Here is an 18,036-nt window from a genome sequence, read left to right as displayed (position 1 = left end):
ATTCAACTCAGCCTAGACATTCAAACTACCATTTTATCATATTCAACACATTTCCAGACATTTCCTTTTTTCGAGAACCTATTTCAACCCTTCCAAAGTTCGACTACTCCTTTCACATTTTTCAACCCATTTCAAGCATTCCACCATCAAAACATTCCTCTTAATCAAGACAAAAAACGAAGTAGCTTTTTGAAGTGGAAAAATTATCGGTTTTCCCGAAATTTCAGGAGTTCCGTAATTCCATTTCTCAATTCCACATGTTACTTCAACATTTCTCGACCGATTTGAAAAATTTCAACACCAACCATTTCAACTCATTCAAGTTTTTTTTTTGTTTTTTTTTACCATTTTCCCAAAAATTCCCGCTTTTCCCGAAAGTCCCATTCTTTTCTGAAATTTCCATTGAAGTCAATGGGACATTCTTCAGAGATCCACAATTCCCACATTTTTCATCTGATTCAAACCGTTACAATGTAAAAATATTCAGCCTGTCCAGGAATTGTGAGCTTTACTTCAAACATTTTAAAAAATAATTCCCAGATTTCCCATAATCCAATTTTTTTTTTTTTTTTTTTTGCATTTTCCTCATTCAAAATGAATCGGCCCTTTTTCAAACTTCCACAATTCCCACAATCTTCAAACCATTCCACCTTCAACAAATTAAACTCATCCTGGACATTCAAACTACCGTTTTTCCACGTTCAACACATTTCTAGGAATTCCCGTTTTGGTGACCTATTTCCACACTTTTTAAGTTCGACTATTCCTTTCACATTTTTCAACCCATTTCAACCATTCCACCGTCAAAACATTCCTCTTATTTAAAACAAAAAAAAACAAAGTTGTTTTTTGAACTGGAAAAATTCTCGGTTTTTCCGAAATTTTAGGAATTCCGTAATTCCATTTCTCAATTCAACAAGTTACTTCTTCAACATTTCTCGACCGATTTGAAAAATTTCAACACCAAACATTTCAACTCATTCCAGTTTTTGTTTTTTACCATTTTCCCCCAAAAATCCCACTTGTCCCGAAATTCTCTTTTTTTCCCTGAAATTCCCATTGAAGTCAATGGGACATTCTTCAAAGTTACACAATTCCACATTTTCATCTGATTCAAACCATTCCAACTTCAAAGTATTTAACCTGTTCAGGAATTTAAAAATTATCCCCAAAAAAAAACAAACCCAGATTTCCCATAATTCCTTTTTTTTTTTTGCATTTTCCCCATTCGAAATCATTTGGCCATTTTTCAAACGTCCACAATCCCCCCATTCTTCAACTGATTCACAGATTCACCGGTTGACATGTGGTAGAGAAAGACGTTCGCTTGACTGCTCTGTTCCATATTAAAGCTTCACAACAACTAAAGTAACACCGGCTGTATTTGTGTTGCTACAGCCGGCCGAAATCCACCGCTTTCCACCAACAGCACTCTTCTTTGACGTCTCCATTGTTAACCTTCCTCTTGTGTTAGCTTTCTGTTACCATCTCTTATGTTAATGGGTCGGTTTTGACCCATGTTTTAAATCAGCTGTAAAATACACTAAAAACAATTATCTATCATCCAATTTGTTTCTCATCTCTTGGTTACCTTGTTAGGCTTCCTTATCCTTGAAAATATTGGTTTTAATATTTTTGGTTTGGGCCATTGGGCCTTTTTTTGTCAGTGTACCCCTCGATTTAAATTTTTAAAAATGGTAAAACGAACCTCAAGAGAATCATATAAATAAAAAAAGGTTGTTGTGTTACCTAACTATTACTAAGGGGTATTAGAACACATCTCTTAAATAAATGTGTTTTGTTTATTTTTTCATTTTAAGAATTTTAACTATAGTAACATCCATGGTGTTACGGGTCAATTTCGACCCATATATATTTACTTCAAGAAAAAGGCTAAAAAGTATTTTTTTCAGCAACAGAAATCCAACAACAACCAATCAAGCAAATGAAACCAAGAGAAATAGATTACTAGTTCCAAAACTAATAAAAAAACAAAATCAGAGTGGCAAAAAGTGACACTTTTAGTGTCCGTCTTTTGTTTGTTTTTGTACAGGATAACAAAGTAAAATGAGAATCCACTAAAGCTCACATGATTGGGAGAGGAGCTGGCTGTCAGCGTGTTCAGTTTTGGCTCTTATCATTGCTTTATCATCTTATTTTTATAACCGGGTCAAAACCGACCCTAACAACACCAAGGGCATAATTTCGACCAGAGCATTTTATAATTTAGTGAAAAAAATTAAAATGTTATATTTTGTTGACAAAGAGGTTCCTGACAAAGTCAAAAAGCTTTGATGCAAAAAAATAAATGTGGTGTTTTTATGCATTTAAGAACTAAAACGGGTCGGTGCCGACCCTAACACAAGACGAAGGTTAATTGAACAAATTGCAAAAGATTCAGCAACACAGATGTCCGGAATACTGTGTAATTATGCGATTAAATCGGACGACTTTTAGCCAGGGTGTACCTTGCCTTCCGCCCGATTGTAGCTGAGATAGGCGCCAGCGCACACCGCGACCCCAAAAAGGGAGTAAGCGGTATGGATGGATGGATGGACTTTTAGCCGTGAGTGGTGCTGGGATAAAACGTCCGCTACAACCAATAAAGTCACAAGCACGCAACGTTTTCAACATGACACTTCGTGGGAACCAAAAAGGCCGTATTGGCATGTGTTGCAATGTTAATATTTCATCATTGATATATAAACTATCAGACTGTGTGGTCGCTAGTAGTGGGTTTCAGTAGGCCTTTAATCACGAGTGTCTTAAAGCAGGGGTTCTCAAACGGGGGTACCTGAAGGTATGCCAAGGGGTACGTGAGATTTTTTTTTAATATTCTAAAAATAGTACCGATTTAAAAAACCTTTATAAATATATTTATTGAATAATATTTCAACAAAATATGAATTTAAGTTCATAAACTGTGAAAAGAAATACAACAACGCAGTATTCAGTGTTGACAGATTTTTTTGTGGACATGTTCCATAAATATTGATGTTAAAGATAAATTTTTTTGTGAAGAAATGTTTAGAATTAATTTCTTGAATCCAGATGGATCTCTATTACAATCCCCAAAGAGGACACTTTAAGGCTCTAGACCAGGGGTGCCCATTACGTCGATCGCGAGCTACCAGTCGACCGCGGGGGGTGTGTCAGTCGATCTCCAGCCAGGCCTTTAAAAAAAATAGACCTAAAAATGAGTGATCATCAATCTTCACCAAGACGTCACTTAAATGACATTCACGGTACCGGAGGGTCTTGTGAGATGACGCTGGCTGCTGCAAGATCATTATTATGAAAATATGACCGAGAGGAAGGCCAGAAACACTTTTTATTTCAACAGACTCTCGCGCCGTACCTTCCGTCAAAACTCTAAAGGCCGACTGCAAATTTCCTATCTTCACAATAAAAGCCCTGCTTCATGCTGCCTGCGCTAACTAAATACAGAGTCTCGGAAAACTGGCGTGCACAAGCGATCCCTCAGAAAGCTGGCGTGCACATCACTTGTGCACGCCAGCTTTCTGAGACTCTTATTTTGTTAGCGCAGGCAGCATGAAGCAGGGCTTTTATTGTGAAGATAGGAAATCTGCAGTCGGCCTTTAGAGTTTTGACGGAAGGGACGGCACAAAAGTCTCATGAAATAAAAAGTGTTTCTCGCCTTCCTCTCTGTCATTTTTTCATAATAATGAACTGGCAGCAGCCAGCGTCATCTCACAAGACCCTCGGGTGCCGTGAATGTCAATCAAGCAAGCTACGGAATTTGCCGCCAATGTTTTTCTTGTAAAGTGTATGGAAGCTGGATGAATTAGATGCCAAAAAGCAACCACTTTCATGTGGTATTGTACAGAAAGGACAACTTTTTTTCTCCTCCATTTGAAAATGTGGGCGTTATCATCATTACTGTCTGATTCCAATCAATGCAAGTCATCAGAATCAGGTAATACACCAACTTATATTCTTGTCTTTGTGAAAGAAAGACATCTATATGTGTTACACATGCTTGTATTATCATTAAACACATTTAACTTGTTTACAAAAATGTCTCTTTCATAAATAAATAAATATAAATGATATATATAAATGAGGTAGATCCCCTCGAGTTGGTCAATTGAAAAGTAGCTCGCCTGAGAAAAAGTGTGGGCACCCCTGCTCTAGAGCCAGATGTGGCTCTTTTGATGACTGCATCTGGCTCTCGGATAAATCTGAGCTGACATTGCTTAACAGGATAAGTAATGAATAATTCCACTTGTAATCACAGTGTTAAAAATAACGTTCAAAATATAAAACATTCTCATGCTTTTTTATGTTCAAGAAGTTGTGTTAATGGTAAGAAGTAATTTATTTATCATTGGTTAGTGTTGGGCTTGTCCTCCTGGGGGTTCTTCAGACCACCAAGAGCCTGTTTTAGGGTTACAATATTGTTTTATTTAAATTTTCTCTCAGGTGCTTTCCAGCAATTGTCTTTTTCTCTTTCGTCCTCACTCGCGCTCTGGCTCCAGCCCCAACCCCGTCTCTCCTCCTGGCTGCTGCTTATAACAGAGCGACAGGTGATTAGATAACAAGGCCTAGGTGGGCCATCCACGCACCTGTCGCTGATTTCGAGGCAACATCCCGCTTTGTTGCAGGCCCGCAGGCCACGCCCCCTCCACAGTAAGCTTCAGAATAACAATGTTAATACAAAGAATAAAAGACCTGTTATAAAATGGAAATGTTGGTCTTACTTAAAAATGCACGCGTTTGTGTTCAGTGTTAAAAAATATATTATATGGCTCTTAGGGAAATACATTTTAAAATATTTGGTTTCTTGGCTCTCTCAGACAAAAAGATTCCCGACCCCTGCTTTAAGGGCTATGTAAATAAACTTTGATTGATTACCTGAACCTGCTTAGGCTGCTGCCCCCGCGACCCCACCTCGGATAAGGGGAAGAAGATGGCTTGATTGATTGAATCTATGACTAATCAGAAATGTGCCGCAGCTGTAGGAGGAAAACTTGCAGGAAATATCATCTCTTGTGCAAAATGTCACTTTAAGGGCTACGTAAATAAACTTTGATTGATTGATTACCGGAACCTGCTTAGGCTGCTGCCCCCGCAACCCGACCTCGGATAAACGGAAGAAGATGGCTTGATTGATTGATTGATTGATTGATTGATTGATTGATTGAATCTATGACTAATCAGAAATGTGCCGCAGCTGTAGGATGAAAACTTGCAGGAAATATCGTCTCTTGTGCAAAATGTCACTTTAAGGGCTATGTAAATAAACTTTGATTGATTGATTGATTACCTGAACCTGCTTAGGCTGCTGCCCCCGCGACCCCACCTCGGATAAGCGGAAGAAGATGGCTTGATTGATTGAATCTATGACTAATTCAAAATGTGCCGCAGCTGTAGGAGGAAAACTTGCAGGAAATATCGTCTCTTGTGCAAAATGTCACTTTAAGGGCTATGTAAATAAACTTTGATTGATTGATTACCGGAACCTGCTTAGGCTGCTGCCCCCGCGACCCCACCTCGGATAAGCGGAAGAAGATGGCTTGATTGATTGATTGATTGATTGATTGATTGAATCTATGACTAATCAGAAATGTGCCGCAGCTGTAGGAGGAAAACTTGCAGGAAATATCGTCTCTTGTGCAAAATGTCACTTTAAGGGCTATGTAAATAAACTTTGATTGATTGATTACCTGAACCTGCTTAGGCTGCTGCCCCCGCGACCCCACCTCGGATAAGCGGAAGAAGATGGCTTGATTGATTGAATCTATGACTAATTCAAAATGTGCCGCAGCTGTAGGAGGAAAACTTGCAGGAAATATCGTCTCTTGTGCAAAATGTCACTTTAAGGGCTATGTAAATAAACTTTGATTGATTGATTACCGGAACCTGCTTAGGCTGCTGCCCCCGCGACCCCACCTCGGATAAGCGGAAGAAGATGGCTTGATTGATTGAATCTATGACTAATTCAAAATGTGCCGCAGCTGTAGGAGGAAAACTTGCAGGAAATATCGTCTCTTGTGCAAAATGTCACTTTAAGGGCTATTTAAATAAACTTTGATTGATTGATTACCGGAACCTGCTTAGGCTGCAGCCCCCGTGACCCCACCTTGGATAAGCGGAAGAAGATGGCTTGATTGATTGATTGATTGATTGATTGATTGATTGAATCTATGACTAATCAGAAATGTGCCACAGCTGTAGGAGGAAAACTTGCAGGAAATATCGTCTCTTGTGCAAAATGTCACTTTAAGGGCTATGTACATAAACTTTGATTGATTGATTACCGGAACCTGCTTAGGCTGCTGCCCCCGCGACCCGACCTCGGATAAGCGGAAGAAGATGGCTTGATTGATTGAATCTATGACTAATTCAGAAATGTGCCGCAACTGTAGGAGGAAAACTTGCAGGAAATGTCGTCTCTTGTGCAAAATGTCACTTTAAGGGCTATGTAAATAAACTTTGATTGATTGATTGATTACCTGAACCTGCTTAGGCTGCTGCCCCCGCGACCCCACCTCGGATAAGCGGAAGAAGATGGCTTGATTGATTGAATCTATGACTAATTCAAAATGTGCCGCAGCTGTAGGAGGAAAACTTGCAGGAAATATCGTCTCTTGTGCAAAATGTCACTTTAAGGGCTATGTAAATAAACTTTGATTGATTGATTACCGGAACCTGCTTAGGCTGCTGCCCCCGCGACCCCACCTCGGATAAGCGGAAGAAGATGGCTTGATTGATTGATTGATTGATTGATTGATTGAATCTATGACTAATCAGAAATGTGCCGCAGCTGTAGGAGGAAAACTTGCAGGAAATATCGTCTCTTGTGCAAAATGTCACTTTAAGGGCTATGTAAATAAACTTTGATTGATTGATTACCTGAACCTGCTTAGGCTGCTGCCCCCGCGACCCCACCTCGGATAAGCGGAAGAAGATGGCTTGATTGATTGAATCTATGACTAATTCAAAATGTGCCGCAGCTGTAGGAGGAAAACTTGCAGGAAATATCGTCTCTTGTGCAAAATGTCACTTTAAGGGCTATGTAAATAAACTTTGATTGATTGATTACCGGAACCTGCTTAGGCTGCTGCCCCCGCGACCCCACCTCGGATAAGCGGAAGAAGATGGCTTGATTGATTGAATCTATGACTAATTCAAAATGTGCCGCAGCTGTAGGAGGAAAACTTGCAGGAAATATCGTCTCTTGTGCAAAATGTCACTTTAAGGGCTATTTAAATAAACTTTGATTGATTGATTACCGGAACCTGCTTAGGCTGCAGCCCCCGTGACCCCACCTTGGATAAGCGGAAGAAGATGGCTTGATTGATTGATTGATTGATTGATTGATTGATTGAATCTATGACTAATCAGAAATGTGCCACAGCTGTAGGAGGAAAACTTGCAGGAAATATCGTCTCTTGTGCAAAATGTCACTTTAAGGGCTATGTACATAAACTTTGATTGATTGATTACCGGAACCTGCTTAGGCTGCTGCCCCCGCGACCCGACCTCGGATAAGCGGAAGAAGATGGCTTGATTGATTGAATCTATGACTAATTCAGAAATGTGCCGCAACTGTAGGAGGAAAACTTGCAGGAAATGTCGTCTCTTGTGCAAAATGTCACTTTAAGGGCTATGTAAATAAACTTTGATTGATTGATTGATTACCTGAACCTGCTTAGGCTGCTGCCCCCGCGACCCCACCTCGGATAAGCGGAAGAAGATGGCTTGATTGATTGATTGATTGATTGATTGATTGATTGATTGATTGAATCTATGACTAATCAGAAATGTGCCACAGCTGTAGGAGGAAAACTTGCAGGAAATATCGTCTCTTGTGCAAAATGTCACTTTAAGGGCTATGTACATAAACTTTGATTGATTGATTACCGGAACCTGCTTAGGCTGCTGCCCCCGCGACCCGACCTCGGATAAGCGGAAGAAGATGGCTTGATTGATTGAATCTATGACTAATTCAGAAATGTGCCGCAACTGTAGGAGGAAAACTTGCAGGAAATGTCGTCTCTTGTGCAAAATGCCTAGAATGTGGTTACTTCCGAATGTGAGTAAAAAGTCAGCTCCTTCGACAACGAGGTGAGATTCTCAGGATCAGGTGGTGAGGGAAAAAGTTTGCAAAGCGAAGTTGCGTAAGAGCAAAGTTGCAACAGGCGGCTGCTTACCAGATGAAGTCCGTGCAGTGGCTGCAGAAAGTGGGCTGCTTGAAGAAGCGGGCGGTGAACTTGTGGTCCTTCACCTCGTAGACGTTCTTCTGCCTCAGAGCTCCTTTGCGGGCGAAGCGATTAGCGCCGTCCCTGGTGGACGACGACGACTCGTTCAAACTTGTTGTGTCGGCCATGTTGAGCGCTGCGAGCTCGGCGTCGCTGTGGTTCCGAGTGCCGGGGTTGTGTTTTTTGTTTTTTTTTCCTTTTCCCCCCAGTGAGGAGCCAGCTGAGACACACGCTGTGGACTTGCTGAGAGTGGGTGGGTGTGTGGGAGGGAGAGAGAGAGAGAGAGAGAGAGAGAGGGTTTCCCCCGCCTGGCTGCTGTGCTGACAGCGCCCACACGCCGTCAAGTTAGCCACGAAGCACTACATCCGGTGGGCCCTTCAGTGTAAAAGGTGCGAAAATTCTAACATCCGTGACAATGCTTCACCGCGTTTAGCTTTTGGTTGGACTGTAACGTACATTTTTCCTATTTAGAACAATCAAATAAGTATGTTAAATGTGTATCGTTACCACAGTGAAAATCCTGGTCAGGTGTTTTTTTTTTGTTTGTTTTTTAAGGCCACACATTTTCTTATTTAAGAACATGTTTTTTTTGTTTGGTTTTTTTTAATTGTATTTTTTTTTTCCCCCTTGGCCTCAGTCTGCACCCCCACTCCAGGGCCCAGGCTAAGACCGATTTTTTTAATTTTATTTTAATCTTCTATTCTTCCCCCCCCCCCCCCCCCCCCCCTGTTTACCTGTATGTCATCTTTTTTGTAAGGGGCGCTGGAAGCCAGCAGACCCGTCAGCGATCCTGTTCTGTCTCCCTGTAATGTTTGTCTGATCTTGACTGGGATTGTGCTGAAAATTTTAATTTTCCTGAAGGAACTCTCCTGACGGAATAAATAAAGTACTATCTAATCTAATCTAATCTAATGTCCCCCCCAAAAAATCTCTCAACACTGAATACTGCATTGTTGTATTTCTTTTCACAGTTTATGAACTTAAATTCATATTTTGTTAAAGTATTATTCAATAAATATATTTATAAATGATTTTTAAATTGGTACTATTTTTTAGAAAATTAAGGCTTCACGGTGGCAGAGGGGTTAGTGCGTCTGCCTCACAATACGAAGGTCCTGCAGTCCTGGGTTCAATCCCAGGCTCGGGATCTTTCTGTGTGGAGTTTGCATGTTCTCCCCGTGAATGCGTGGGTTCCCTCCGGGTACTCCGGCTTCCTCCCACTTCCAAAGACATGCACCTGGGGATAGGTTGATTGGCAACACTAAATGGTCCCTAGTGTGTGAATGTTGTCTGTCTATCTGTGTTGGCCCTGCGATGAGGTGGCGACTTGTCCAGGGTGTACCCCGCTTTCCGCCCGATTGTAGCTGAGATAGGCGCCAGCGCCCCCCGCGACCCCAAAAGGGAATAAGCGGTAGAAAATGGATGGATGGATAAAAAAAAATATCATGTACCCCTTGGCATACCTTCAAGTACTCCCAGGGGTACACGTAACCCCATTTGAGAACCCCTGCTTTAAGACACTCGTGATTAAAGGCCTACTGAAACTAGCGACCACGCAGTCTGATAGTTTATATATCAATGATGAAATATTAACATTGCAACACATGCCAATACGGCCTTTTTACTTTACTAAATTGCAATTTAAAATTTTCCTGTTGAAAACGTCGCGGAATGATGACGCTTATGTTGACGTGTGCTTGTGACGTTATTGGTTGGAGCGGACATTTTATCCCAGCACCACACATGGCTAAAAGTCGTCCGATTTCATCGCATAATTACACAGTATTTTGGACATCTGTGTTGCTGAATCTTTTGCAATTTGTTCAATTAATAATGGAGACATCAAAGAAGAAAGATGTAGGTGGCAAGCGGTGGACACAGCCGGTGTTTCTTTGTTTGTTGTGAAGCTTTAATATGAAACAGAGCAGTCAAGCGAACGTCTTTCTCTACCACATGTCGACCGGCAGGTTTTGGTGAGAAAATTGTGGAATAAAGTCGGCTCTTACCGTAAACATGAGCGGAGCTTGTGTCGTTCCTCCTGCAGCTGTCAAAGAGGCAGCTGCGACTTTATTGGCTCCTCCGTGGCTTAAGTACACGTGAAAGGCCTACTGAAATGAGATTTTCTTATTTAAACGGGGATAGCAGGTCCATTCTATGTGTCATACTTGATCATTTCGCGATATTGCCATATTTTTGCTGAAAAGATTTAGTAGAGAACATCCAGGATAAAGTTCGCAACTTTCTAGGCTAAGAGAAAAGCCCTGCCTCTACCGGACATCCGTGTTGCTAAATGTTTTGCAATTTGTTAAATTAATATTGGAGAAGTTACAGTAGAAAAATGGAGTTGGGAAGCTTTAGCCTTTAGCCACACAAACACACGGTGATTCCTTGTTTAAAATTCCTGTAGGTGAAACTTTATTATGGATCAGAGCGCAATCAAGCAAACATGAATCATGACGGAATGTAAACCAGCAGGTTTCAGTGAGAAAATTGTGGTAAAAAGTCGCTTCTTACCGGAGAGAAGCTGAGCTTGTGCCGTCCATAAAGCTGCCGTCGACTTCCCTGAGACACTGGCCTCAAGACACCCGTGGACGTACACCTCCGACTATCAGGTACTGTTAAACTCACTAAAACACTAGCAACACAATAGAAAGATAAGGGATTTCCCAGAATTATGCTAGTAAATGTCTCTAAAAACATCGGAATCCGTCCCAATGCAATCGCGTTTTTTTTTTAAACTTTTTTTTTTTTTTTTTTTTTTCTAATCCATCGCTATCAATATCCGCAAACACAAATCTTTCATCCTCGCTCAAATTAATGGGGAAATTGTCGTTTTCTCGGTCCGAATAGCACTTTTTTGTTGGAGGCTCCCATTAAAATCAATGTGAATATGTGAGGAGCTGTCATGCCAAATTTCTTCCCCCTAAAAAAACCTTCCCCCCCATTTACTTCCGGGGTCATGATTAATACAGCCGTTTTGTTAACGCTATATTATAAAAATATAACGCTATATTATAAAAATATAACGCTATATTATAAAAATATAACGCTATATTATAAAAATACAGACGTTTTGTTAACGCTATATTATAACAAAAAATTTAAAAACAATTTACAAACACAAGCTATGGGATGACATAAGAGGAAACGTGACCCCGGAAGTAAATGCGTCATCCCATAGCTTGTGTTTGTAAATTGTTTTTTAAATTTTTTTTATAATATAGCGTTAACAAAACGTCTGTATTTTTATAATATAGCGTTATATTTTTATAATATAGCGTTAACAAAACGGCTGTATTAATCATGACCCCGGAAGTAAATGGGAGGGAAGGTTTTTGTAGGGCTGAAGAAATTTGGCATGACAGCTCCTCACATATTCACATTAATTTTAATGGGAGCCTCCAACAAAAAAAGTGCTATTCGGACCGAGAAAATGACAATTTCCCCATTAATTTGAGTGAGGATGAAAGATTCGTGTTTGAGGTTATTAAGAGCGACGGACTAGAAAAAAAATAGAAATAAATAAGTTTAAAAAAAATTAATTTTAATGGGAGCCTCCAACAAAGAAAGTGCTATTCGGACCGAGAAAATGACAATTTCCCCATTAATTTGAGTGAGGATGAAAGATTTGTGTTTGAGGTTATTAAGAGCGACGGACTAGAAAAAAAATTGAAATAAATAAGTTTAAAAAAAAAAACGCGATTGCATTGGGACAGATTCTGATGTTTTTAGACACATTTACTAGGATCATTCTGGGAAATCCCTTATCTTTCTATTGTGTTGCTATTGTTTTAGTGAGTTTAACAGTACCTGATAGTCGGAGGTGTACGTCCACGGATGTCTTGAGGCCAGTGTCTCAGGGAAGTCGACGGCAGCTTTATGGACGGCACAAGCTCAGCTTTTCTCCAGTAAGAAGCGACTTTTTACCACAATTTTCTCACCGAAACCTGCTGGTTTACATTCCGTCATGATTCATGTTTGCTTGACCGCGCTCTGATCCATAGTAAAGTTTCACCTCCAGGAATTTTAAACAAGGAATCACCGTGTGTTTGTGTGGCTAAAGGCTAAAGCTTCCCAACTCCATCTTTCTACTTTGACTTCTCCATTATTAATTGAACAAATTGCAAAAGATTCAGCAACACAGATGTCCAAAATACTGTGTAATTATGCGGTTAAAGCAGACGACTTTTAGCTGTGTGTGTGTGCAGCGCTCATACTTCCTAAAAACCCGTGACGTCTTGCGTACACGTCATCATTACACGTTTGCAAGACGAAACTCCCGGGAAATTTAAAATTGCAATTTAGTAAACTAAAGCGGCCGTATTGGCATGTGTTGCAATGTTAATATTTCATCATTGATATATAAACTATCAGACTGCGTGGTCACTAGTAGTGGCTTTCAGTAGGCCTTTAAAGTGCATTAACCACCACCTACCGGACATGGAGAGGAACGATTTTTTTTTTCTAACCGTACACAAGACAATTTTAATAGCTTTCTAGCCCTGTTTTTTCCTCTTAAGTTTGACATGGTTTGCCATAGATCAGGGGTCCCCGACCACCGGGCCGATTGGTACCGGGCCGAACAAGAAATTAAAAATATTTTATTGTTTAAAAAAAAAAAATAAATGTATTATTAAATCAACATAAAAAGACACAATATATACATATAAATATAGATCAATACAGTCTGCAGGGATACAGTCCGTAAGCACATATGATTGTATTTCTTTATGGGGAAAATACAAATAAAATACTTTTATTAGTAGATTGCACAGTACAGTACATATTCCGTACAATTGACCACTAAATGGTAACACCCCAATACGTTTTTCTACTTGTTTAAGTCGGGGTCCACGTTAATCAATTCATGGTCAGGTGTTTTTTTTTGTTTGTTTTTTTTAATGTGCATTAATCACCACCTACCGGATTAGAGAGGAATACATTTGGACCCAAGTTTAAAACTTTTTTTTCTAACCGTACAATTTTAACAGCTTTTATTTTAAGGGCCAAAAACCTTTTTATTTTTTTTTTTACCTCTTACGTTTGCCTCAAAGAACCACTAGTGGGAGGGACGTGGTCCACAGCACCGGGCCTAACTGAGCTTGTGCTGTGTGTGGACGCCATCGTGCGGACAACCGTAGAATTACAACCTTTTTAGTGCCTGCTGTTGTGGGCATTTTGAAATGCAGTATTTAAGTTCAAGTTTAAGTACCAGTGATTGTCACACACACACTAGGTGTGTCGAAATCATTCTCTGCATTTGACCCATCACCCTTGATCACCCCCTGGGAGGTGAGGGGAGCAGTGAGCAGCAGTGGTGGCCACGCCCAGGAATAATTTTTGGTGATTTAACCCCCAATTCCAACCCTTGATGCTGAGTGCCACGCAGGGAAGTAATGGGTCCCATTTTACTTACCTGTGTTGTTCTAACAAAGGGAAAGTCCAGGGGTTACAAACATTTCACTGTAATATTGTTATTATTTTTCTTTGCCAGACACAATAGAATATAATAGAATGCGTCTTTATTGTGGGTCTTGAAAGTGTGCAATGGTACAGTACCTTTTGTAAACCTCACTTCCCAAAGCCATAACAGCTGTGCTGGTCAATGAGTTGTCAGGCTATGGCTTTTAGCTCATTGGCTAGCACTAACTTAACTTTGACTTAACTCTCAATTAAGCTACGCCAGGGGTGCCCGTTACGTCGATCGCGAGCTACCAGTCGACCGCGGGGGGTGTGTCAGTCGATCTCCAGCCAGGCTTTTAAAAAAAATAGACCTAAAAATGAGTGATCATCAATCTTCACCAAGACGTCACTTAAATGACATTCACGGTACCGGAGGGTCTTGTGAGATGACGCTGGCTGCTGCAAGATCATTATTATGAAAATATGACCGAGAGGAAGGCCAGAAACACTTTTTATTTCAACAGACTCTCGCGCCGTACCTTCCGTCAAAACTCTAAAGGCCGACTGCACATTTCCTATCTTCACAATAAAAGCCCTGCTTCATGCTACAGAGTCTCGGAAAACTGGCGTGCACAAGCGATCCCTCAGAAAGCTGGCGTGCACATCACTTGTGCACGCCAGCTTTCCGAGACTCTTATTTTATTAGCGCAGGCGGCATGAAGCAGGGCTTTTATTGTGAAGATAGGAAATGTGCAGTCGGCCTTTAGAGTTTTGACGGAAGGTACGGCGCGAGAGTCTCTTGAAATAAAAAGTGTTTCTCGCCTTCCTCTCTGTCATTTTTTCATAATAATGAACTGGCAGCAGCCAGCGTCATCTCACAAGACCCTCGGGTGCCGTGAATGTCAATCAAGCAAGCTACGGAATTTGCCGCCAATGTTTTTCTTGTAAAGTGTATGGAAGCTGGATGAATTAGATGCCAAAAAGCAACCACTTTCATGTGGTATTGTACAGAAAGGACAACTTTTTTTCTCCTCCATTTGAAAATGTGGGCGTTATCATCATTACTGTCTGATTCCAATCAATGCAAGTCATCAGAATCAGGTAATACACCAACTTATATTCTTGTCTTTGTGAAAGAAAGACATCTATATGTGTTACACATGCTTGTATTATCATTAAACACATTTAACTTGTTTACAAAAATGTCTCTTTCATAAATAAATAAATATAAATGATATATATAAATGAGGTAGATCCCCTCGAGTTGGTCAATTGAAAAGTAGCTCGCCTGCAGAAAAAGTGTGGGCACCCCTGAGCTACGCTGTAAAAAAATAAAAATAAAAAGTTTGGAGAGACGCAGCCGACGGGCCGACAGCGGGCGGACAGAGGCGTTCCGGACCAAAATGGAGGCCAGGAGGCGGGGCATGCGGCGGCGAGGAAAGGCGTGACGTACGCGGAGCGGCACAAGAACGGCAATCTGAGTCAGGTGCGTAAGACACACACCTGCTCACAATCTGCGCATCTGCTCCTGGACTATAAGAGAGGCGAAGGGGGCACAATCGGGGGGGAGAGAGGAGGAAACCACGGCAGCCCGATCACGAGCCCAACAACCCATATCGACAACTGAGATCACGCCAAAATGAGTCCCCACTGCAGACGCAGCAGGCAAAGGTGCAGCGCGACCAGGAAAAGGAGCCGGCGCACTAGAAATGGGCGCGCCCGACTGGCCCGAAGAAAGGTCGTGTGAAACAATAAAAGTAAATCAAACCTGCTATGACGCGTCGTGTGTCCAGTGTCACCGCAACCCACACGAGGACGGCTGGGAGTCCGTCACAACGAGATTTTACTATTTTTGAGAAACAGTAGTCACACACACACTAGGTGTGGTGAAATTATCCTCTGCATTTTACCCATCCCCATGTTCACCCCTTGGGAGGTGAGGGGAGCAGTGAGCAGCAGCGGTGGTCGCGCTCAGGAATAATTTCGGTGATTTAACACCCAATTCCAACCCTTGATGCTGAGTGCCAAGCAGGGAGGTAATGGGTCCTTTTTTTATAGTCTTTGGTATGACTTGGTCGGGGTTCGAACTCACAACCTTCCAGTCTAAAGGCGGACGAGCAACAAATATACTGATGGTTAATTGTTGGGATCACTTGACCAAAGTTTTTCTTTTTGATGACATATAGGGATGGATTCCTTTGGATTTTTCAACCGTATCTGCTTTTAATGGTAAGATCTAGGCCAGTGGTTCTCAATCTTTTTTCAGTGATGTACCCCGTGTGAACATTTTTTGTTAACTAGGGAACTGTAACTTAAAAGGGTTGGCAACTTTAGCATAACCTGCCCGGCTGCCGTATAGTCCTTATAGTTGTTCAGCCAACCCTTTTAAGTTACGGTTCGGTGATGAACATGGGCACTGATTGCATTGTACTTTAAAATACGTTCAACTAACCCTTTTAAATTGTGGTTCAGTACTTGACTTGGGCACTGATTTGGTCAAACCTTAATAGCAGTCCAACCAACCTTTTTATGTCACGGTTCGGTAGCCAAAACGGACGGCGATTGCATCATACCTTAATAGCAGTTCAGCCAACCCTATTATGCTACAGTTTGGTAGACAACATGGACCAAGATTGCGTCGTACCTTAATAGCAGTTCAGCCAACCCTTTTCAGTTACGGTTTGGTAGTTAACATGGACTACGATTGAAACCGTGATTCAGGACGGTGTGTGGAAAAGTTAAATGCCTGTGTCAATCTCCCAGTTAATGAACATATTAGAGCAACAGGTTGAAGCAAAGTTCTGTTGAAAGGTGACATTGCATACTAGATTTTTTATTTGACTGGTGGTTTTGATTGATTCTTCAGTAAATCTTCAACAGTAAAGAAGACCGACAATGTCCAAATAAAAGCCTTGAACTTTGAAATCTCATGACTTGTGTGATCATTCAGACTAATTGGATTGAGAAATTGTTCAAGACATCAATAGATGCCTTGACAGAAGACACCACCTGATTAAATATAAACTACAAAGAGCTGAATCCTTAATGAATATCCTGTAATAAGTGGTGATAGCGGCCTGCCCGGCCACCAAGCAGTCCATGCGTACTGTGCAGCCAACCGTTGGGAACAGGTGGGTGCCATGATTGGGTATAAAAGTCGCTTCCATTGAATGCTCAGTCATTCACAAACAAGGATGGGGCGAGGGTCACCATTTTGGAGACAAATGCGCGAGCAAATTGTCGAACAGTTTAAGAACATTTCTCAACGAGCTATGGCAAGGAATTTAGGGATTTCACAATATCATCAAAAGATTCGGAGAATCTGGATAAATCACTGCATGTAAACGGCAAGGCTTGTTACCTTCGACCCCTCAGGCGGTACAGCATCAAAAAGTGATATCAGTGTGTAAAGGATATCACCACATGGGCTCAGGAACACTTCAGAAAACCACTGTACAGTAGGTGCAAGTTAAAACTCTACTATGCAAAGCGAAAGCCATTTATCAACAACACCCAGAAATGGCCACCTATGCTGACCCCGAGCTCATCTAAGATGGACTGATGCAAAGTAGAAAAGTTTTCTGTGGTCTGACGAGTCCACATTCCATTTTTTGGGGGGGGAAACTGTGGACGTCGTGTCCCCCGGACCAATGAGGAAAAGAACCATCCAGACCGTTGTGGGCACAAAGTAGTGCCCAAGGCATGGGTAACTCACACATCTGTGAAGGCCCCATTAATGCTGAAAAGTACATACAGGTTTTGGAGCAACATGTGTGCCATCCAAGCAACTTCTTTTTCATGGACGCCCCTGCTTATTTCAGCAATTTATTTCCAAGCCACATTCTGCTGGTGTTACACCAGTGTGGCTTTGTAGTAAAAGAGTGGGCTTTGTAGTAAAAGAGTGCGGGTACTAGACTGGTCTACGTGTAGTCCAGACCTGTCTCCCATTGAAAATGTGTGGGGCGTTATGAAGTCTAAAATACCACAATTTAAGCTGTACATCAAGCAAGAATGGGAAATAATTCCACCTGAAAAGCTTCAAAAATTGGTCTCCTCAGTTCCCAAACGTTTACTGAGTGTTGTTAAAAGGAAAGGCCATGTAACACAGTGGTAAAAATGCCCCTGTGCCAACTTTTTTGCAATGTGTTGCTGCCATTAAATTCTAAGATAATGATTATTTGCCCAAAAAAAATAAAATGTGTTTCGCTGTTTGAACATGAAATATCTTGTCTTTGCAGTCTATTCAATTGAATATAAGTTGAAAAGGATTTGCAAATCATTGTGTTCAGTTTTTATTTACCATTTACACAACGTGCCGACTTTACTGGTTTGGGGTTTTGTACATTGCTCGTCTTCTAAATCGAACAACAAATGTTGCAACTGTTTGAATATGGGACAGATGTTACAC

At 41.2% G+C, this 18,036-nt stretch overlaps 1 protein-coding gene across 2 annotated transcripts in view; it reads right to left on the bottom strand.

Annotated features, from left to right (window-relative positions):
- The window catches only part of prkcaa (protein kinase C, alpha, a), a 522,844-nt gene extending 514,275 nt beyond the window's left edge, over positions 1-8,569 (bottom strand). For both annotated transcript variants that reach the window (XM_061880341.1, XM_061880342.1), the window contains exon 1: positions 8,178-8,569. In XM_061880341.1, coding sequence (XP_061736325.1) covers positions 8,178-8,353 — 176 coding nt within the window. In that variant the 5' untranslated portion in view covers positions 8,354-8,569. The remainder of the gene's footprint in view (positions 1-8,177) is intronic.
- Positions 8,570-18,036: the final 9,467 nt, after the last annotated feature.

The sequence above is a fragment of the Nerophis ophidion genome, linkage group LG20 (assembly GCF_033978795.1).
Source record: "Nerophis ophidion isolate RoL-2023_Sa linkage group LG20, RoL_Noph_v1.0, whole genome shotgun sequence".
Lineage (NCBI taxonomy): Eukaryota > Metazoa > Chordata > Actinopteri > Syngnathiformes > Syngnathidae > Nerophis > Nerophis ophidion.
Note: the sequence above shows the minus strand (reverse complement) of the source record. Positions and strands in the feature narration are given on the sequence as shown.